We start from the raw sequence: 24,212 nt of genomic DNA, 5'->3' as shown, positions 1-24,212 counted from the left end.
AATGTGCGGGCTTATGTGGGGGGGGGGGGGGGGGGTGATTCGCGGGGTTTTAACTCGGCTTGACGCAAAAGGTGGTGGGGAGTTATTTTTGTTTTGGGGTGGGAGATGAGGAGGAGGAGGAGGGGGGGGACAGAGGTTGTGCTGGCGGTGTGTGCGTCAATGGTCGTCAGTGAGCGGGGTGGGTGCGGCTGTTAAAGAGTGCAGGGACTTGGGCTCGCAGTGACAGACATTGACAAGGCACAAGCTGGAACACACCGAGAGACGGGCAGCAGCAGCAGCAGTGAAATACTTGAGACAGACTGACTGAAATTGAGAGTTAGACAGGGACAGACGCAGATTTAATTGACGAAAAGTTGGACAACGTCTATCATCATATTCGAACATTTGTTGCGGGTAAGTGTGTAGGAATTTAAAGTGTGGAAATGCAATTTTGCGTGTAACTGTTTAAATTATTGTGGCTTGTATGTAGGAACGTTAACATTATTATAGAAAATCCACGTGTATCATTTTCTAGGAATAATTATATTTGTGCTGATATGTATGTGCATACAGATGATTATGCCTCACTGGATACACTTTAATGATGTTCAAAAGGGGTTAGAAAGTAGAAATTTGGTACAAATACAGTCCAGTCTATTGCGAATAAGAAGGGAAAAATCTGAAAACCGAAAGATTCTAATTTGAGTCTTGAATGTGTCGGTCCTGAGGTTAATTGTTTTTTTCTGAATAGAGCAGACTCGGGCTAAAGGACCGACTTCGCATGGAATCTCGCGCGAACTATATTGCCCAGTGTACGATCCCGCTCATTAGTGAACACAGTTATTTTGCTGATGTTGAGTGCGACGCCAAAGCGCGGATAAAGCCCGAATTGGTTACTCGTGTAATATATATGTAAAATATAGAAGCAGACCCAGATGGATCTAATCTGGTTCACAATAACGCGACACGATTGACTATATGGGAAAGAAAACCCCGTAACGCGACACAGTACTGCTGTGTATTTACATGTTACTGTGTTCAATGTACCCAGCACGTAAACGATGCGCGTGCATGTTGGCCCGATGCGATTTTGTACATGTGTAAGCGCGTGCAGAAGAGTATATTACATTGTTACCGGTTGCATTACACACACCATCAGCAAGAGCAGTAGCAGCAGCAGCCATAATCAATCCACTGTTGGATGATCGATCCGCCCAGTAAGCAGCTTCAACAGCGCCCGTTTACTCGATCGCTCTTCATCGTTCCCTTGCGCGCTGTTGCTCCCTTGGGCTGCCACTCGCGAGTTACTCTCACCCCCGCCCCCGGCCAACATCAATCCCTTCTAAGCAACGTGTCCTCCTCCCCCAACCCCACTTACGTTTTCCTAACAGTCAACATGTTGCCTTTATCATCATCATCGTGTGTGTGTGCTGTCCAATTCACGTTTTCGCCATATCTCAATGTAATTCCAAGCATCTGTCCATCTATCCTTGCTTCTCTATTCGCACTTTTCAGCTTTTGTTTCATCCTCTTCGTCACTGTCCACTTTTACTCATCCATGTGTCACAACAGGTATCGCGCAGTTAATGAAAAACGTTCCTATTCACACACACACGTTTCACTCTCAACTTCAGCTTTCCAAGAGCGCATCCGCCTGTTGTTAATCACTTCATCGTTTTGATCTCGGCTCTTCACCTATTGCTGCCGGGACGCACATTCCACCGTGCTCTCTAGTTGGGAGGTCTCCTCCGACCGTTGTCTCTCGAATGCTTCGAAAACTATACATCCTCACCGCAGTGTTTTGTTGTTTTAAATGTGATTGAGACGCAACGATTTCAGCCAGCAGCAGACGCCGGGCGTCCCCTCGTCTGTGGGAGCGCTCCCTGCCCCAGACCGTGAGGGATTCTCAGTCGATTGAGTCTCTTAGTCCCCGTATTGAAAAGTCTGCGTAGGGTTTGTGCCTTTTAATTTATCTAATGCATTTCTTTTATCGTGGTTTTATTCGTTTTGGGGTTTGTTAAAAGGTTAGTGTTATATTGAGTCAAGCACTGCGAGGCGATCTATAAAATCGGGTTCCGGTTACTCAGCTAGCATCTTTCATAAATAGATATTTCAAACACATCTTGTAGTTAAATTCCATTGGACGTTATAGTGACTATGGTCGTCAGAAAATATGTACGTGTGTTGAACTTAAATATCAAGGCGATGGTTCATGTTTTTCTTTCCTTTAACGTTCATGCCGTTGTTTCTGATAATCCAATTTTCGGGAAACATCTCCACATGTCGCCGCGTATAATAATGTCCGAGAGAATGCCTGTGAATGGGGTTGACCAACGGAAACACGCTATACGGGCTTTCTTTCGCCAGTTATTCACATGCATTTTACACTTCACACAATGAAATCTATGTTTGCCTTTAACGCCTGGGAAACTCCAGAAATCGTTTGCTGCTTTAACAAATACTTCTCGGGAACATGGGTTCGCAAGGTCGATTAGACTGTGTCCACATGTCTATATGTGCAGAGGCGGACGCTCATCTGTTGCTATACGCGTATGCAAGATACGCCTTGTTGTCAGTGCCGGATTACCCCAGTAGCAAAAGTAGCTACACATGTAGCTACTACTACTTGTAGTAGTAGCTACACGTGTAGCTATGGGCCCCGCACTTTCAAGGGCCCCGCGCTAAATGCTTTCAAGCTATCAATTCCGGTTCAGTGATTCTGCACTTGTTCTATTACTATAGTACTATACTGCCTTCAACTTTTATGAACGACTGGGTGTTTAATCAAGATTGGGTGTTTAAGGTTAGCGATTTGTCGTATTATCTGGCTGTATAGCAAATGAAAAAAATACAATTACTTTACTATGCAAGTAAAGTTTGAATGTTTATTTATTTAGGGCCCCTTTATAACATATGCTACAGGCCCCACTCTAGCTTAATCTGGCACTGATTGTTGTTCGTATTAGACGGTGTATAACACGCACAATTCTGTATTGTTACAAAATACCGGACTGTTTATTGTTAGTTACACCTACAATTGGTCTTGTATCGTCAATACCCGTGCACCAATTTATAATGCCCAGACAACACTAAATGAGTCTCAAGACTCTTTTTCAGGAGGGTTCTCATTGCTGTACCGCCACCTTCTGACCGTTTGCCGTTATAGTATTGGGTGGAAGCCCAAAAAAATATATATGTATACAGGTTTACATCGCTTTTTGGGGTAGATACGTTACAAAAGAGGGCGCGCAAAGTGAAACCGCACGACACAGCTGCCTGCCGAGTAGCTCACACAGCACACAGAGCAATGTTGTCTCCTTGTCTGACCGCATAGCCGCATATGAATTAATTCGAACTGCATACTGTTTCGCAAATTTTGGGTAAAAATAGGTTAGCCGCTTAAATGTAAAATCGCACCAACCGAACTCACACTGATCGAGGGAAATCTGTAGCCTCCGAACTCCAGTCCTTGCGACCCACCGCGCTACACATTTTCTCGTTTACCAATTTACTCCCATTCGTATTCAAATTAACTCGATACATGCAGCACACGCCCAACGATTGTTTTAAATACGTGCCACGTGACGTCCTTATACATTAACGCTGTCTGCGTTAATAGAGCCGACTCAAATGATGCTCGAGATCCTGGGTGCGTGTGTGTGCACGTGACGCAGACAGCTTTGATGCGGAAATGTGAAGTGTGATGGATCGCGAGGACTGGAGTTTGGGAAACCCTGCTATTGGGTGTCGAAAGCGTTGGCTCATTTGGGACATGTGCTTGAAAGAGTGACGGGCCGGGGAGGGGTGCAGGCGCTGGGCGGCTATGAAGAGGAAAGGGCTGGGAGGAGAATTGGACAGGAGCCAAATTGAATTCCTTTGCATCAAGGGCCCATGCCACTGACTGAAATGCACACTGATTTCCCTCTCAGTTCACCCCTCTCTTTAGACGCCTCCATGGGCCACTTGCCCTGAGTTGGGTTTGGACTACACTGCCGCCAGGAAACCACGCAACGCACTAATGTACTGATCATGGTACAAAATGATGATATGTTACATTGAATCATATTCTGAAATGTTGTTTTGTTTTTCTTCCTTTAACAGCACAGAAAGTAGAACAATCCAACCTCAATAAGAATTACAAGCAACGCACAAGTTGTTAAAAATAAATAAAGGTCACCACACGAACCCACAGCCGCAAAAAAATAAGAAATGGCGTCCAATCATGTGGGCAGCACGTGGCTCAGCGTGGTGACGATAGTGGCACTCTTTTTGGCCGGTGGATCGCGTTCAGCAAAGCTCGAGTGGAGGACATTTGTCGAAGATGAGTTCTTGATGATGGACCAACAGAAACCACAGCCCATATCCATTTCCTCCCCGGTCACAAAAGGCGACATTGCCGTCATTAACACCACCGCCACCTTTAACAAAGAGGAAGAGCTCCTTGTGTCTAATGTAAAAACAACGAAGGAGAGAAGCGTCTCGACGAGCAACCCGACTCCATTAGCGAAGTCATCGCTGCAAGCTCAAGTCCAACGCCGTGTGATCAGGAGTTTACACGTCCAGATGGCGAATCCTTCCACGACACAGAAGGTGGAGGCGCCATTGCTTGTGCGACATCCTCGTGGCGTGACGGAGGAATTCTCGGGTGAAGGTGAGGAGAGACGGGGGAGCTGGTCGCTTATGTGGCTCAAAATGGCTGTGTCCAAGCACTAACCATTGAGGCCCTGGCTTCTTAATTATGTTCCAGTTGCATCCTTGTAGTGAATTCTCACGTTCAGTGAATTGACATGCTCATTCCGGTCACCAGTGACTGTATACCAATCCAAAAACATTCGTTTATTAACTTGATTAGCATGTTTCAGCTCTAAAAGCTCGAAACTATAATTGTCAGTGAACGATCAATGCATTCATAAATATGGTGTGTTGTTTTGATGGTATTTAACAACCTATTTTGTTTGGATGTATTATATGTCATTAAGAAAACCTATCCATTATAGGAACCAGATGATGCAATAATGTTTTAAAACTGGAACACTTCATAATAAAGGTTTTTGGGTTATATCGCGTTTATTTATAAATGTGTCGTAACCCTCCACCACCCGACACGGCCAATCAGCAAAAAAAAAGTGTCACGTTGACAAAAGACAAATAATTCACTACTTTAGCCCACCGGTGTGTTGTCAATAAGACTCTTTTTCAGAAGTTCCTGCCACGTGATATTTGGTCAATCCAATTAATGATTTTGCATGTGGGAGGAAACTGTAATACCCTGAGAGAACTATGATTGAATAACAATGGGATAACACTCAAATCTCTTTATACAGTCAATCATTCATTGCTGTACTTGGTGAGACAACAGTTGTGTATGCTAAAGCCATTCTGTTTTCCTAACTTCTCAGGTCCGATTACATTCACAAGTTCAGTTTCTCCAACCCTGTCAACCACGACCACGGCTACTACCACCACCACCACCACCACAACCACCGCCACATCTGCATCAACGACAACAACCACGGCTGCAACCATGACAATGTGGGGCTCGGAAGATGGAAGCGGCCTCCATGAAACGACCTCTCACCCTGAGGCGGCCTCCACAGCATCGGTCCACACTGGTGGGGCAACTGGCGGGGCTGTCTTCACCTCCACCCAGCGTCTGACTCAAGAGACCGAGACTGGTAGTGGTTGGTATGAGACCACAATCACTACTCCCACAACCGCCTTGACTGCTGCTTCCACCTTGTCGCTGAGTGACCAGCCCACCACATCCACCTATACGACCACAACTCACCAAGGAATGTTCATGACGACTGACGATGGCAGCGGCTTCTCGGAGTTGACCACAACAGCGACTTTGCCAACGGAGCGAACCAGCGAGCAGAGGGTACTAACCACGCCCACCACCAGTAATACGACTACGACGGTGAAGACAGGGACAACAAGCGGGTCAACAGATATTTATTCAGAGTCTCCAGGTCTGATGTCCAGTTCGACTGCTGTCCTGTCAACAGCAGTAGCATTCGTGACATCCCATTCAACCGAAACAGGCAGCGGAATGTTTGAGTCAACTCCTGGAGCAACTACCACTACCACCACCCAATCTGCCGTGATGACCACAGCAACTACCAGCAATGTAACCGGAGCTCAATCAACATCTGGATTCAACTCACCATCTACTGAAACAGGCAGCGGAATGTTCGAGTCAACTACTGATGCAACTACCGAGGCAACCGTAATGACCACAGCAACTACCAGCAACGTAACCGGGGCTCAATCAACATCTGGATTCAACTCACCATCTACCGAAGCAGGCAGCGGAATGTTTGAGTCAACTACCGAAGCAACTACCCCGGCAATTGTGATCACCACAGAAACTACCAGCAGCATAACCGGAGCTCAATCAACATCTGGGATCAACTCACCATTTACCGAAACAGGCAGTGGAATGTTTGAGTCGACTACCGAAGCAACTACCGAGGCTACAGTGATGACCACAGCAACTACCAGCAACGTAACCGGGGCTCAATCAACATCTGGATTCAACTCACCATCTACCGAAACAGGCAGCGGAATGTTTGAGTCAACTACCGAAGCAACTACCCAGGCAATTGTGATCACCACAGAAACTACCAGCAACATAACCAGAGCTCAATCTACATCTGGCATCAACTCACCATTTACCGAAACAGGCAGTGGAATGTTTGAGTCGACTACCGAAGCAACTACCGAGGCAACCGTGTTGACCACAGCAACTACCAGCAACGTAACAGGGGCTCAATCAACATCTGGGATCAACTCACTGTCTACCGAAACAGGCAGCGGAATGTTTGAGTCGACTACCGAAGCAACTACCGAGGCTACCGTGTTGACCACAGCAACTACCAGCAACGTAACAGGGGCTCAATCAACATCTGGGATCAACTCACCATTTACCGAAACAGGCAGTGGAATGTTTGAGTCGACTACCGAAGCAACTACCGAGGCAACCGTGTTGACCACAGCAACTACCAGCAACGTAACAGGGGCTCAATCAACATCTGGGATCAACTCACTGTCTACCGAAACAGGCAGCGGAATGTTTGAGTCGACTACCGAAGCTACTACCCAGGCAATTGTGATGACCACAGCAACTACCAGCAACGTAACCAGGGCTCAATCAACATCTGGATTCAACTCACCATCTACCGAAACAGGCAGCGGAATGTTTGAGTCAACTACCGAAGCAACTACCGAGGCAACCGTGTTGACCACAGCAACTACCAGCAACGTAACAGGGGCTCAATCAACATCTGGGATCAACTCACTGTCTACCGAAACAGGCAGCGGAATGTTTGAGTCGACTACCGAAGCAACTACCGAGGCTACCGTGTTGACCACAGCAACTACCAGCAACATAACAGGGGCTCAATCAACATCTGGGATCAACTCACCATTTACCGAAACAGGCAGTGGAATGTTTGAGTCGACTACCGAAGCAACTACCGAGGCAACCGTGTTGACCACAGCAACTACCAGCAACGTAACAGGGGCTCAATCAACATCTGGGATCAACTCACTGTCTACCGAAACAGGCAGCGGAATGTTTGAGTCGACTACCGAAGCTACTACCCAGGCAATTGTGATGACCACAGCAACTACCAGCAACGTAACCAGGGCTCAATCAACATCTGGATTCAACTCACCATCTACCGAAACAGGCAGCGGAATGTTTGAGTCAACTACCGAAGCAACTACCGAGGCTACCGTGTTGACCACAGCAACTACCAGCAACGTAACAGGGGCTCAATCAACATCTGGGATCAACTCACCATTTACCGAAACAGGCAGTGGAATGTTTGAGTCGACTACCGAAGCAACTACCGAGGCAACCGTGTTGACCACAGCAACTACCAGCAACGTAACAGGGGCTCAATCAACATCTGGAGTAAACTCACCATCCACTGAAACAGGTAGTGGAATGTTTGAGTCAACTACCGAAGCAACTACCCAGGCAATTGTGATGACCACAGCAACTAACAGCAACGTAACTGGGGATCAATCAACATCTGGAATCAACTCATCGTCGAGCATAACAGGCAGTGGAATGTTTGCATCAACTACTGAAGCAACTACCCAGGCAACCATAATGACCACAGCAACTTCCAGCAACGTAACTGGGGCTCATTTATCATCTGCAATCAACTCATCATCTCCCATAACAGGCAGTGGAATGTTTGCGTCAACTAATGAAACAACTACACAGACAACCATAATGACCACAGCAACTTCAAGCAATCTAACCTGGGCTCAATCAACATCTGCAATCAACTCATCATCTCCTGTAACAAGCATTGGAATGTTTGCGCCAACTACCGAAGCAACTACCCAGGCAACCATATTGACCAGAGCAACTTCCAGCAATGTAACCGGGGCTCAATCAACATCTGCAATCAACTCATCATCTCCTGTAACAAGCATTGGAATGTTTGCTTCAACTCGCGAAGCAACTACCCAGGGAATTGTGATGACCACAGCAACTTCCAGCAACGTCACTGGGTCTCAATCAACATCTAGAATAAACGCATCATCTACCGTAACAGGCATCAACATGTTTGCTTCAACTAGCAAAGCAACTACCCAGGCAACTGTGATGACCACAGCAACTTCCACCAACGTAACCAAGGCTCAAGCAACATCTGGAGTCAACTCACCATCTACCAAAACTGACAGTTTCCAATCCGAGAAGTCGAGCAGTTCAGCAGCTAACCTGACAACCACCAACTCATCCCAACGTCCAATCTCCACCACCACACGTCTGTTGAACTCTGAGATGGCTACCTTATCTTCCAATGCAAGTAACCAGTCTCTCGCCAGTATACTATTAACTGCACCTATGGTAACAACAATGACGACCTTGGGGGCTTCCAGAAGCGTGGCAGTTGACACGACTAGCAAAGCAAATACCACGATATCGGCGACCACGACGACTACTTATCCAGCGACATCTACTCACAACAGCAGCGAGGCAACGATGATCACAGCCACAGCAACCGCTTCAGTGCTGAACACGACGCTTGCTGAGACACCCATCGGAGCGATCACCACCAAAATACCAACGACTGTTCAAACGTCGACTGCCAACAGCACCGAGAAGAGCAGCTCTGGAACGACCACGATTGGACAAGCAGGCATTGTTGGAACCACAACCACAAGTCCGACCTTCAAGTCCACAACCAGCCAGAGTCAATGTGGTGAGGCCCGGCTTGTTTGTCAGAAATGTACAGAGTTCAGCAATGGAGTTTCCTGCCCTAGTGAAGGTGTCAGTGACACAAAGACGGGGCTCGCTATTGTATTGGTGCAGGTGTCAGCGAGACACATATTACTCCTTAATAAAAATGCTATTTACGTATCAATAAAGGAAAGCATAATCGAGTCGCAAGACTCCATCCTATTGTCTGGGATGATTTCTTGGCCATCCCATTGTCTGCAGGCGTTCGAGAGGGGGCTTTGATACAATCAGCAATATAAAAATGTGTGTTTATGAATAAATTTTATATTACTATGTTATTTACCAGGTAAATAATCAATTTCATCAAAGGCGATTTGGCCACACATTCCAGCTCATCGAAGTGGCTTTTATAATATATGGGAAGTTATTGTAACCAATTATGTAAACGCATGTTTTTAAATGTAGAAGGCAAAACCGGAGGCCCTGCAGGGTTCTGGTATCGAACCCACAACCTCCTCCATAGCAGGCGATAGAGATAATAGCGCGTCACTTCGACGCCCCATATATGTTATATATAATATTATATAAATATGATGATAAGGACGATGATATATCTGTGTGCGTGTGTGTGTGTTCGCATGTGTGCTACTCTTGTATTTCCACACCCAGGCATCAAGATGTCAAACTTTTATCCGATGTACCAAACGATGTACTCTGTGAGTGTCACGTGGACCTGGCCTGGCCGGCGGAGTACGGCTCCTGTCCCAATGTTGGTGACGTTCAAGCCGGTCGGGAATTATATCCGTGTGGGCGATAACCACGAGAACACCACCGTGGAGACATCGAACAACATGGTCACCATGGACGGACTGTCCCCGGGCACTATCTACACAGTGACACTCCGAGCCAAATACTGCAGCGGCCTGGAGCTCAACCGCTCGGTCAGCACTGGTATGTGACCGCCACGGGCAGCAGCATTCACCACTGCCACGAGCATTACAAGTGACCACCACGTGCATTGGTAGTGAGCACCACGAGCAGAAGTAGTGTCCACCACAAGGATCATTAGTGAGCACCACGAGCAGCAGTAGTGACAGCAGTGGCAGCATTGGAAGAGCATTAGATACCAGTGTAGTTTGGCGATGATTGTGATGATGTGACAGCAGTTGGAGTAGCGGTAGATACGAAAGAAGCACAGTGATGATGCCGGTGATGATCGTGATAGAGGTGTACATTTTCATGATGGTGATGTTTGTGGTGATGGTGTTAATAGGGATGGTGTTTTAACGGCTGATGATTATGTTTCTCACAGATGGCATGGTGTTTCTCATGACCTTCTCCATCAAAAACTGGAACACTGGAAACAATGAGAAGGATTTCATGACAGAGGTAATAATACCACTGCCAACATCACCATCACAAACACCAACAACAACATACTAACACTATCAACTTCAACATCGCTTTACACACACATGTACTTGCATTGACAATAATCCGGCTTTCAGGCCTTCCCATTGGTCACTGGCCTCTGGGTGCCACTCCAATGCCTTGATTAGTAACCTGCATCCTCCATCCTTCACGTACCACCCATCGCAGCCTCATATGATTCCATCTTTACTTCCACGCTGTGCTCTGATGTTCACACTTGCTTCCCATGCACTGCTATTCAATGTTAAATTACAGTATTCCAAGTTGTGTTACCCTATGCATGAATTAAGTTCCCAACATCCTCATGTACCAATGTGTAGGAGATCAGGAGCTTCTATTTCTCTTTAGTTCCACTCAGATGCAATCTTCCTGTACCTCATATGAAAATCTCTTCTGTATTGCATCCACTATAAATTTGACTTTGCACATTCGTTTGAAACCCTAATTCGTAATTGAGTTGGAGCTCGCAGAATTTCTGGTTGAATCAATAGCTGGAAGGGGCCGGGGGGGGGGGGGGTACTGACGGAAGGGGCGATGGGAATGTTGAATCCATTGCCCTCCTACTATGCTGTCCTGCTACATTCGCTTTTGAACTTTCAAGTTGTTTACCCTATCCAACCATGATAATCCAAGCATCCTCTGCATGCATCTGTATTTCAAGGCCAAAGGCTTATTTTCTATTTGTTTTGTTTTTAGTCGAAGTCAGTTCAACACAACATATTGTCATGGTTTCCCAAATTCCGCTTTTTGTACTTCCGGTATTTTCCAGTTGGTTCGTTTGACTCCATTCAAATACAAATTGAGCGTCGTTGCACACTGCACACGCCTGATTATTGCTCCACGTGCCCCACACACAACACACACACTGCACATATCTTACATTGAATCTGGACCCTCTGCGTCACGAAATACATGTTTGAAAAGCATTAGGGGGGCGTAGCATTAAAAAAAAGAAACGATTTGTAATTTGGCAGAAGGTAAACGGGTAAAGATGTATATATGGCGTTGGATTTTGAGGAATAGACTTTGTCAAACGCTGCTTCAAAAATCCCCCCCCCCCCGTCATTTCCATCAGTTCGAGTAAAGTCGGCAGTGGTGGCTATGCACGCCTCTAATCCACCAAAAAAGATTGCACAAATTCTTTCGAAAACCTCCAGGAAAAGGGCCACACTCCAGCGAGTGTGGCCCTATATCATCTGTCCCTCCTGCATTTTCACTCCGTTCTCCAGTTTGTATGCATGTATGTTGAACTTACTCTTTGGTTCGCGGTCTAACCCAAAAACCTTTATTATGAATAATATTGGTCGCGAAAGCCTACGTGTTAAACACATTAATGTTATGTTGAACTTCTTTCGCACCGTACGGAGCCACCTGTACTAGTCGGAGGCGCCGGGGAAGGGCAACACGTAAAACACTTATTCAATGGCTGAAGACATCTCCATTTACGCGCCTCCGTAGATTGCGGATGTCGCAGCATTGCGCGTGATGCAGTTGCATTGCCACCGCTGTATAACAAATAAATATGATCATTATTGTTATTCTTAAGCGGGTGGAAACAACTGCTGGTTGTATTGACGCTAATGTAGAAACGGTCACAGCTCAGACCCACACGGGTAATGTCTCTACAACGTAGATCCTGAGCCGAGCCCGTATGCCTCCTCCCCGTCACAGCTTTACAGACGCATGCGCGCCAAGTTCTTGAACATGAGAGGCGACGTGAACTTCACGCTGCAAGTGGACAGGTTCAACACCGTGATCCGTCGCGTGGCCCGCAACGTCGTGTCCCCGCGCGCCCGGGAGGCACGCGACACTGTGTCTACCGTCGGCGATTTCAACGTCCGCATGGCGACGGACACAGCCCTCAACCTGAGCTCCCCCGCGCTCGACGAAGTGATGCAGTCCATCTCGAATGAAAGTACAGACTACAGCTTCGGGGACGTGAAAGTGGCAGGTGAGTGGCCGATGACCCAAAACTGTCGTCAACGTGCGCTGAGCAAGATACGAGCCCCGGTTGGTACGTGGGGACATCGGGCGGCGGCGAGTTGGCGTCTTTGATTGACTGCCGTGCCTTCACGTGCTTGGATTTTATCTGCGTACTACATGTCACCTCTTACTCACATGCTGCCCATGAGTGGCATTGGTTAAACCATTCACAATATGCAGGACCATAACTCAAAACGCGTTCCTGGGTAACAACAACAGCAGCAGCAGCAATTCATGAAGAGCATCTAAATGCAAGCACATCTGAAGACGCTCTACGTCAGAGTTGAGGAACGCGGTTAAAGAAGGGAAGGAGGAGACATGGGCACGGGATCGGGGGGATACACGGGGAAGGGGAGGCTGAGCGAGGTCAAACACAGGACGACGAAGTAGCCAGGGTCAAATGTGTGCGTGTAGGTGGTCGTTCACAGCACTCGCCCCAACAGTCTGTTAAGGCTATACGGGGGATCTTTGTCTTTGTAGGTGGTCACTAACAGCACTCGCCCCAACAGTCTGTTAAGGCTATACGGTGGATCTTTGTCTTTGTAGGTGGTCATTCACAGCACTCGCCCCAACAGTCTGTTAAGGCTATACGGGGGATCTTTGTCTTTGTAGGTGTATGTTGAACATATTTCGCACAGTACGCAGTCAACCGTGCGTATCGGAGGTGCGTGTGTGTGTCAATATGTGGGGAGCGGTGGTGCCGTGGTCAGCGCTATGAATCCGGAAAACCCGAGTTCGATTCCCGCTCAGGCGACCAATGTCAGTGGCGAATGTCTGAACCGCTCTTTGGTCGACTTGCCCTTGAATGAGTAAACAAGAGCACTGGGGAGAACCAAGGCTAATTTGGGGGGGGGGGGGTAGAATGTGATAAAGGTGCAGCCGTGAAATTTCTTCATCACACCCAGCGGTGCAACTACCGATTTGAACGGGGGTGCTGTGCAAGATGACCCGTATACAATAATACGTAGACTATAACTAGCGATATTATTGTGGTTGCACCGTGTGTTGGGTTTAGAGGAAGACAGTCTCACAGTGACAGTTTTAATAAAACATTTGTTTTATTAAGGGTACAATACAATACTCACAATTAAGTTATCATGCAGCCTGCTTCCATGCCAGCCCCATCGGTCGAGGATTTACTCAAAGGGGCTGTGGATCGCGCAACTTAATCCTGTTCTATTGATATAATAGCCGGATGCGTTAACTGGGCCTGGTGCATGGTAAACCACAGGTAATTTTTTTAAATGAATAAATGTTTTTGAATGGTTTTTTTTCTCAACACATTTTACTTGTTCACCTGTTGATTCGTTTGGCCCCTATGCGTCGCATCACGCTGCCGACCCCCACAGTTGCACCCCCGAGTGGCATTGCCCACATCTTTAACTCCCCCACACACGAACTGGTGTACTGTACCCATTTGTACTACCAGCAGGGGTCTGGGGAGGGGATTTAAGAAACTGCCGCGCCTGGAGATCGCACCAGCGACCTCCGGGGTCGCAAGCCCAACGTGCCAATTCTAACACCATGGGCAGCATCGTAAATACGTGTATAGTATATGTGTGTAGTGTATACGTGTGTAAAACGTGTGTGGGCTATGTGTGTGTCTGTGTGTCCATGCAGACTTTAACCCGTGCGCAAACGACACGGCGGATAGCAACGACTGCGACCCGCACGCCGATTGCATTCCCAGCGGCGCGGGCTTGTTCACGTGCAGCTGTTGGGCCGCGTACACAACAACAGAGGGCGCAAGGCAGGGCACGGAATGTAAGGAGTCACACACGCGCAACACACGTGTATACTTGTTCAATTTGTTGCCCCTCCTCCGCAACCTCCGATTAGCATGGTTGGCTATGTACGGTGCGAAAGAAGTGCAACATATATTCGGCCACAGCTGTTGGGCTCCTACACCACACACAGCCACTGCCTACAAGGTCACCTACAGCCAAGCGCATCATCCTCACACAAATGGCTCCTATCCTGATTTAAATTTGACACACAGTGGTAGGAGCAGAAGTTGTCAGATGCAATTCCGTTCTTAAGCCAAGCAATATGTAAAAGAATATCAATACGTTTATTAATTGTAATATATATTCTTGGTTCTTTCAGTAAAGTCACTGAGAATTTTATTGTTTTGTTTGTATTATTTTATTATTTCCCTTCTACGTGACTTTACCGAAAGAACCAGTCACGAAAGCTCTAAATCGAAAAATTGTAATATAGTCATAAAAACACAACAGAAATTAGTGAGGGATGTATAGTCTAGTGAAGTTCTAAAATAGAAAGCAAGTTGAGATTGTTGTAAAAAGAACAATTTCAATACCGCAATTAGTTTTTAATTGTGGGCTTATAAAACGCATGGCCTACAGGTTTAATAGTTTTATTTATAGCTTCAGGTCAGCTCAAAATTCTTACACTTATATATACATATATCCTTATCATCAGTGAATCAAGTAATTTTCCTCCCAGAGAGTGTGATGCTCAAACTAATTGAAAGCAGGATAAGCTGTTTGCTAATTTACACTTAATTCACACAATATGTATGCTAATACACCCACGCATACCCCGCAGATACAATATATAACCCATAGTTTACGTCACACATTCAGTTGCACCAGTACATTCCGACACATGCACTCACATAGCAAGAGTAATTTTCAAAAACCCATTGTCTGTCGTCCAAAACGGATGTTTAGTTCTCTGGAGCATTGTCATTTGAGGGAGGATGCCATATGTTTCTGTTAATGTCGTAGTATTTGGCTGCTATAAATTTCTGCATGAAAAGACGTTGAGCTGTCTTTTGTGACCAGGCCGCTTCTGAAAAAGAGATATAGCTCAGTGGGCCTTACCTGGTAAAATAAAATATTTATTGCCACAACAATAAAATATGCTCACATCGTGACGGTGTGAGCCAAAGAGGCTCAAACACGTCCATGGGCTGTCACCTGGGTTTCAGCAAAGCACAGGCAAATAGGTCACGAGAACCAGCCACACTCACAACCTGCAGATCGCGCTGAGGGCAGGAGTCTCTCGTCACTGATCCCTGTAAGAATAGAGCATTGTGGTGAAAGGGTCCGAAATGGTTGGGAAGGATTACGGAGGTGAACAAAAGCAACCATCACACAACCATAACAAACACCCTATTTAAAGGGTGCGTGGAGTTGCGTGTGTTTTAGAATTTCTGCTGGTGAAAAAAAAACTATAGATTTTCTCGAAGGGCCAAAAAGTGTTCATTCCTGCATGAGATTGGTCAATAAATTGTTTTTTTCTTAGATCATTTTGATGTTTTGCAATGTAGCATTCTATGTACCAGTGCAATAAGTGCACAATTATAACGTGCCGGTGTTTTAATTTTTGTATCAGATGAGACAATTCTCGTTAAGATGAAGGCTCTTTGTTGAAGCCTGATAGTGTGATAAGTTTTCTGTATTATATTCATTGAGGGCTCTTTTAATCACACGTTTGTGTGACATTTCCCTTGCTGCCATAGTTTAGGTCATTTAGTATATATATAAAACTTATGAGTAATCGATGAATTAGTAATATTATAATGTGATTTGTATTAAGAAGTGTTTTCATCTATCATGTTTTCAGGCATATTGGTAAGCACAGACACACCTATCTCAACCACCATACCTCTATCAAGTTCAAGCACCTCACCATCAACACCTACTGCAGAGTGGAGTAAGTGATCCTGAAATCCACATACGCACGTCACACACACCACACATAACAGACACACACCATTACATACACAAGCGCATACGTCACTAACACCCTGAGGCATACATCTATACACAATATTCCAGACATTATTTAAACATCCAAAGTTTGAGCTTTTAGATTGTTGGCATGAATGCTATTAGTGAGCATCCAATGTGGCCTGCACGTCGCACAAAAGTGGTTGGTCATAACCACGCTCAGCCAACTTTGTCTCCTCTTTATCAATGTTCACACCAGTTCTGGTATGTACTCCTTTAAGTCTGAATTGACCTAGTGGTGGCCCAGTGCAAGTTAAGATACTACTTGGCACAGGCATTGAACACAGGTGATTGTTATTGCAGCACAGTTTAGCCGCATTTACGTAAACACGAGTGCACAGACAGTACCATGCGCTTGCAAACACAATCACAAATGGGCTCACCTGGTTATCCACGTATAGGCACAATTGCATGCGTGCACAATTGTTCACTCACACAAATGTACGCTCTGTTACAAGCACTTAAAATAATAGTAAAATAACACAACACGACACCATTCAGCAGCAAGCGGTGGCCACAGGTCATTACAGCACACGTTCGCAGACCTCAGTGTAATTTAGGGCCATGATACACGAGGGCAATTGTTGACGGAAATTGCCATTGGGCAATGATTTCTACATCAATGCCCATTGTAAAACAAATTTAGTCGACTCAATTTGGTGAATTCTGATTGCTCCTCGTGGGCACCTGGGATGGAAGCTTTGTCATGCACATCATTGGCCAATCAGAAATAAATAAACGATCACAGGATATTGTGCTTCTTTTCTTTAACGCTCACTGATGATTGGACAGGCTCGGGCGTTATTGATGATGGAATACGCTGACAGCTCAGTGCACTCCAAATTTAACACAAAGTGGTGGCAATTTCACATTGCTCTCCTCCTCCTCGTATTGCTCAATTATGTTCTTGTTGTCCTGTCTGGTGCAGACTGGCGGGCCCTGGTCATCAGCCTCTGTGTTCTGGTTCCCACTGCTCTGCTCGTCATCACATTTTTATCGCGGTTCCTAATCGGTCGGCATGGGACCTACACCGTTCAGGTGAGACCAGCAAATCCGGAATCTCCACCGCCATTAATACATTTACTTTGGCATGTATGTTGGTCTATTCATCTGGACTGGTGCACTGTTATCTGCAAGAGTCGTCCACCGAATTTGTTTTCATCTCTTGACTGTGATGCTGATAGCACAATCGGAATATATTTCGATAACAACAATATTAATTAAGCTCTTAAATTAATTCAGGGAATTAACGTGATCATGTTGTGTGGTTGTTTCTTCTATGTCCCCTCACCGAATGCTCGCGCATTTAGAAGGAGTCCAAGGTTGGAAATGCAGTGTCGCGGGCAGGCAAGGCGGTTGCATGTGCCGTGGAGGGGGCCTTCCAACGGCTGACAGCCAGCACACACAATTATTCCGTGAAGACACAGCTAGGAAGTTCCTACTCTGACTCCTACAGGCATCTGGAAGAGCAGTGACCCCTTCAATCCCAGCCTCGTCCTTTCTGTCCAAATCCTGAGTCTGAAGATATTGATCCTGAAACCTGAGCCTCGTCTTTAGACAGTCAAAACAGAGTCTTAAACACTGATCCTGAATACATTTAAATTAAGCCGAATCTCAAGATTAGTATCAACTTCCTTTAAAAAAATATATCGTGTCTAAGCATTCCTAAAGCCGTCCAACTTTATTGGCTAATTCTTGGTCGAGACAACAACAATCAAGGCCGGGGTCTTCATTCAATTGAGCTTTAGGATTCTTGATAATTGTAAGTGAGACGTATTACTAATCAAGCGTTTAGCTGTACACCCATGTAGGCCAGCATTCACAATTTTATGACAGGTATCTGTTAACATTGAGCAGGATTCTCAGGTAAATCAAACCCAGAATACTCAAATAATTGGGAACGGCACTCTCAGTTTATGGAGGCTGGGTCCTCATTGAATTTCCTATAATCTCAGGAGTCTGCCTTCTTGAAAACAGGTGCGAATTTCCAAAGTTAACTTGCTGGAATTCCAGTCACTATGTAGGAGTACCAATATATATAATCCGTAATTGTCTGTCACGCTCTGTATGTCCCATTTGGTACATCGGACAAAAAAATACATGAAAAATTGTTTCTCTGGGTGAGGACATTATTAGAAATTTGTCATCTTTTCAGATTAACAACATTTTGCCTCGTAAATGTGAGAAAATAACATCGAATACAGAGCAATGGAAACGACAATCTTCTGGAATAAATGCTCATATTTCATCGCTAGAATCCTCCATTGCTAGATGGCTTCCCCTTTGACTTATAATTAAAACCCATGTTGAGGCGTAACTTCATCGTCCCTTAAACCACGCGTACGGCTTTGCCGCGTTCACGTTGGCCGGTCGGGCTGAAAGACAACGTGAAGATGCCATCGCGCGTAACGCTGAATCCTCCCAACGCACGGGGCAGGCATGGGTGCGGTGAAGTTATATCCCATGCAAATGCGTGAGCAATGCTTGTATCCAAACACACTGGGTGCTCAACGATATGCGAATTACTTTAAAAAAAAAGGATCCCGTACACATTGGCGTTATGAAAAAGCTCATCAAACAGCACCATCACAGCTTACTTTACAAGCCTGCATTTAGCAGGATATGTGCCTATCGTGACAACTAATCATTACAGCAATGAAGCAACACAATCTTATGACGATATACGGCTGTACAATAAAACTGTGAAAATCTGCAAATGGCAGGCAAACCGGGAAGGGTTGTGCCTGGAAAAGCAGGGCACAAATTGGAGAAAAAAAATGAGGCAAGGACGAATTGGCCACACGTCTCTTCTTGAAAATAAAATCTGATGACTTGGTCTTTCCTGTTGAGATATCAGAAAAAAAGATAATAAATCAACTATGCACCTTATATGCTAATTTCAAAAACAACTATGCACAGGTTCGGCGTTGGGGTTTTAAAATTCGTGGCCACTCAGTGTATCATTCCATCTCAACACACTCATGGCCAGAGTGATATCCGTGTCACTACTGCGGCTATAGAAGGCCCGGATGGTTATTGCAAATAGTGTGAACAGTCTGGTCGGTCGCGCTTCCATGCCTGCATCGTTTACGAAATGAAGTTTGATTACATTTTAGATAAAAGGGGCTCGTGTTTGCTGCACAGACATGGGTGACGTCACATCAGACTGTTCCATTTCCAAGTAGAGGCATCTGGGTGGGGGGGAAGTGGCATTGAACATCTTTAGGAACAAATTGGAAAACGTTGTATTATGAAATCAGGAATGATACACATTCTCTATTTTTTTCTGTCTATAAAATTTGGAAATGTTGAAGCTATTAATTTTATTTCGCTTGCTGATTATGTGTTATGATGATCTCTCTGTCATCTCTCAGCACTGCTATAGGTAGATGATTTAAAATTGAGGAAACTTGAGGCTACTTTGTGAATACAATTTCAGTCAAAATTTATTCGGTTTCAAATTCAGAGTGTAGAATTGAGACTCAAAAAAGCCTAGCCTTCTACACACCAGGTCTCAGTCGTAGATTTGTAATGCTATCAAAAGTCAAGATGTTGAAACTGAAATCGGGTGTCCAATTCTGAAACGTAGCTTCCTGGAGACCAGCCTCAGTCGAGTGAATTCTGAAACTCAGTTTTATAGAGCTGAGTATTGAGATTGTGAGCCTGAAACTCATATTCCAGGTGAATCTCAAGACTGTGCTGCTGAAACCAATGCCTGCAGTTGGCCATTGTGCAGTGATGCAGCAACCAACTTTTAAATTCTCAAAATGTGAAACATGGTTCTGTTTCATGTCATCTGAATATACCTAGAGTTGAGGTGACTCTAAAATGTTTTATTTTATTTTACCAGGTAAGGGCCACTGAGCTATACAGCTATTTTTCAGAACTAACCTGGTCACATATGATAGCTCAACGAAGTGGCTTATGTGGACATTTATATCAGACAAATGTTCCCAATAAATGTTTCTAAATTCGGAGGGAAAAACCGGAGGACCCAGAGAAAACCCCAAGGCGTCAGGGTCGGGATCGAACCCACGGCCTCCTGTATAACAGGCGAGAGGGTGAACATCTTACAACCGAGAGTTAACATCTCAGGGCCATGCCAGAGCACTGAACCAACACCACTGAGATTGTGATTCAAGTCCGGGGATGAGATTAATAAGGTTATTCTCGTTGAGCCGGTTTGTCCATATCAATCCAGTCACGAATGTACAACGTTTAAAATCCATATCTTAAATGTTATTTTTTCTTTAAATCTTCAGTTGGTTTAGAGCAGCTCTGAAACCATATACACAAAGAACATCTCAATAACATAAGCTCTTAGAATGGGTATATTTGCCAAGTGACTTTCTTACAAAGTTTAATGGAAATGTAAAACAAAAATGCACGTAAAGATGCTTCAATTCAGCTATCAAAAGAATGTTTTAAGCCCAAAACACGCATCGCATTGTGCATGTGAGAATTTGCTACTTTCGGCTGATTATATGCTCACGTTGGATTTTGGCTTATACATCAAACAAAACGGACGTAAAATGGTAAAAGCGATGGAAAAATGATCAATTCGCGAATTAAATTGTCGTGCCGAATTGTGAAAATGCATCGACTCGCTGTGGGAAGTGAATCGTAACAAACCGAATAGAAGCATCAAGATGAATGAGCTAAAAGTTACACCGCGACAAATGTTAATTTAGTTTTCGAGTCAAGGCACCAATGTCTCCATCACCAACATTGGGGCGACTCGCCAAAGGGATATCATATGCTCTGGCTGCTTTGTCAGGGTGTGAATCCCTATCCCTGCGTTTCTAAACTGCATCTGTCAATGCTGTGCAAGATATGTATCACTGATCGGGCTCTGTTTGAACGTGTGTAAGCACAGTAGCAATATTTATTAGCAGTATACACGTCAGGCAGGTGGCTTGGAAGCAGTGAATGTTTTTTGTACGTGCAGTTTAGATTTTGTTTTGGCTGTATTTGCTGAGTCGTGTTTAAAATTGGAAATAAAGCATCACTTTCCACGTGTTTACAATGTTTGAATGGCAGGGATAATGCAATAAATTTCCGTAATCATATTTAAAGATTTGTGTCGTGGTTTTGTGGGCCTGACGAATGTGAAAATGCCATCTTGTTTTATGTGTGTGATATGGCGCTGAAAGGATAACGTGCGACACGTTGACTCGTGTGGGATTCAGATTCCAGTCAGCCCCCGACTTACGAACGCCCGACTTACGAACATCTGCACTTACGAACGAGCTTCCATCATACATTTTCTATTAACCATCCGACTTGCGAACTCGCAATTGTGAACCGAACCACGAAAATATTTTGTTCAACGAAGCGATCCTCCGGGAGATGTAATTAGTCCCAGGATCTCACTCAAAGTGAGTGAATATGTGTGCGCATGTGCGGTGCCGGACGGGCAACTCTGTCGTGGACAGTGCTGTGGGGGGAGGGCCAATTCCGATTGGCTCCTCCCCTCATGTCGTCTGTGACCACCACAGTGGCTAAACGGGGGCTCTGGACGGGTGCGAGGGGCTGGTAACCCCTCCACCTTCAAAAATTTACCACTAAAATATCTAACTAATAAGCTTGTGCCGGAGGCCCCGGGGGGACAGGCGTCTATGATGTCTCCTGGCCAAACCCCAATTGGCGGAGCCAGGAGATTAAATCTCTACCCTCGGGGCTCCTCCAGAAACAAGGAAAAGCCACTTCGTGTGGCCACGTGGAATGTTCGAACGCTCACTGCGGAGGAGAGGCTGCCACTCCTCTGTTGGGAGCTGGATCGGTACCGCCTGGATCTCTGTGGCATTCAGGAGGTCCGGAGGACCGGTTCTGGCTCCTGCCACCATGAGGGGTGGACAGTCCTCTACTTGGGGCAGCAGACTGCCAAACAACAGGGTGTGGCTCTTCTTTTGAACAAAAGAATGAAGGGGGCGTGGGAACGTGGCGGTGAGGTGTGGGAAGCTGTAATTCCCAGGCTAATTTTGGCTCACCTTTTTATCAACTGGAGGTGAGGAGTGGTGGTCGTGGTTACTTATGCCCCACCGAAGACGAACATCCGTGGAGGGATGCAGGCAAAGCCGATGAGTCAGATGCCTTCTATGACCTCCTGTCACAGGTGCTGGCTAAAGTGGCCCCTCCGGATAGTCATCTTGTTGGGTGACTTCAATGCCCGAGTTGGTCATGATGCTGGCACCTGGTCTGGAGCGATTGGAGGGCATGGGCCAGATCAGCTCAATAACAACGGTAGGAGGCTGCTAGATTTTTGTGCAGCCCATGGGCTTGTAATTACCAACATGCTGTTCCGGCATCGGCGCATCCACACAACATCATGGATGCATGCCGGGTCCAAGCAAGAACATCTGCTGGATTACATAGTGACGGACCAGCAGATGTGAGCCCATGTCCTTGACACCAGGACCTACCGTGGAGCTGATCTGCCCTCTTACCATCGAATAGTCATCTGTAAGATGCGCCTGTCATTCTTCCACTCCGGTGGTGGGTGTACACCCAGGACCCCATTCCAACCTAAAGTGGCTTGGTCTCAGTTATCTGATGAAAGTTGCAAGCGAGAATTTCATCATCGCGTGCGGCTGAGGTTGGCATCGTCCCACACTCCTCCTGATGTCGAGGGTAAATGGGCAAGGTTTAGGGCTGTGACTCATGCAGCTGCAATGGCCGCTTTGGGTACGCGGTCCAGACCTCCCTAGAAACCCTGGCTGACAGAGGAGGTGTTCAGGATGGTTGAGAAAAAGCGACAGGCCCACTGTCATCGGCTACAGAATCCCACGTCAGAGAATGAGGAGGCTTACCGCAACCTTTGCTCGGAGGTTCGGAGAGCCGTGAGGCGCTGCAAGGATGGGTGGTGGTCGCGGGTTGCTGAGGAGATGGAGTCTGCCTCAGTGGCCCGCGATCACAAATCTCGATTTGTGATCTCCATCAAAAAAGTAACCTGCAGCGCCACACCTATTACCATCATTAGGGGAAAAAACGGTGATCCAATCTCCGACCCCCAGGAACAGGTTTTTAGATTTGCTGAGCATTTCTGTGAGGTCCTAGGGGAGGGGAAATCCCTCAGCCAGGAAAACATCATGGCACAAAGTGGGGATGACCCTGCTGAGGCTGCAGTGCTTCAAATATTGGAAGAAGTCACCCCCTGTGAGTGGCTGGCTGAGGTGCCATCTGTTGAGGAAGTACTGAAGGCGATCCGGAGTCTGAGACGAGGAAAGGCACCGGGTAGAGATGATCTCCCAAGCGAAATGCTGAGGGAGGGTGGCGTTTGTGCACAGACTGCCCTATATGACATCATAACAACAGTCTGGACCACTGGACAGGTTCCGCAGGATTGGAAGGATGCCCTGGTGGTCCCCCACTTTAAGAAGGGGGACCGCACAGACTGTAACAACTACAGGGGCATCTCACTCCTCAGTGTGCCGGGAAAGGTCCTGGCAAGGATTATTCAACATTGCCTTGCCAGGCACGCTGAGGAGAGGCTTGCAGAGCCCCAATGCGGTTTCAGGAAAGGGCAGTCCTGCACAGATGCCATATTTTCTATCCGTCTGCTACAGCAGAGGTGTAGGGAATTCCAACAAGACCTACATCTCTGCTTTATTGACCTGGTCAAGGCCTATGATACCATCAGTAGGCCTGGGCTCTGGGTTGTTCTTCGTGCTTTTGGAGTCCCTGACCCTCTGCTCACGATCATTAAGGACCTTCATGATGGTGAGCGGGCCCGGGTAAAACTACGTGGCCGGGAGTCAGAGCCATTCCCTGTTCACCTTGGGGTGCAACAGGGATGTCCTCTGGCTCCCATATTATTTAACATCTATTTTGACCACGTAGTTCGTGAAGCCTTCAAT

The 24,212-nt window shown here is 46.1% G+C and overlaps 1 protein-coding gene across 2 annotated transcripts; it reads left to right on the top strand.

The window, feature by feature from the left end:
* The first annotated feature begins 164 nt into the window (after positions 1 to 164).
* On the top strand, positions 165 to 21,425 carry LOC116954737 (uncharacterized). Of its 2 annotated transcripts, XM_076074629.1 has the most exons (10): positions 165 to 393; positions 4,081 to 4,630; positions 5,379 to 9,206; positions 9,854 to 10,135; positions 10,497 to 10,573; positions 12,287 to 12,566; positions 14,219 to 14,362; positions 16,190 to 16,279; positions 17,285 to 17,394; positions 17,667 to 21,425. In XM_076074629.1, exons 2-10 carry the CDS (start codon positions 4,189 to 4,191, stop codon positions 17,829 to 17,831), a joined length of 5,418 nt encoding a protein of 1,805 aa, XP_075930744.1. In that variant the 5' UTR covers positions 165 to 393; positions 4,081 to 4,188; the 3' UTR covers positions 17,832 to 21,425. The 2 variants fall into 2 exon arrangements, with proteins under 2 accessions (XP_075930744.1, XP_075930749.1); XM_076074634.1 differs by lacking the exons at positions 165 to 393; positions 4,081 to 4,630; positions 5,379 to 9,206 and having other exon boundaries at positions 10,011 to 10,573.
* Positions 21,426 to 24,212: the final 2,787 nt, after the last annotated feature.

Source organism: Petromyzon marinus, chromosome 3 (genome assembly GCF_048934315.1).
Source record: "Petromyzon marinus isolate PM22_M1 ecotype Great Lakes invasive population chromosome 3, UKy_Petmar_22M1.pri1.0, whole genome shotgun sequence".
NCBI lineage: Eukaryota > Metazoa > Chordata > Hyperoartia > Petromyzontiformes > Petromyzontidae > Petromyzon > Petromyzon marinus.
This window is presented reverse-complemented; position numbering and strand designations above follow the sequence as displayed.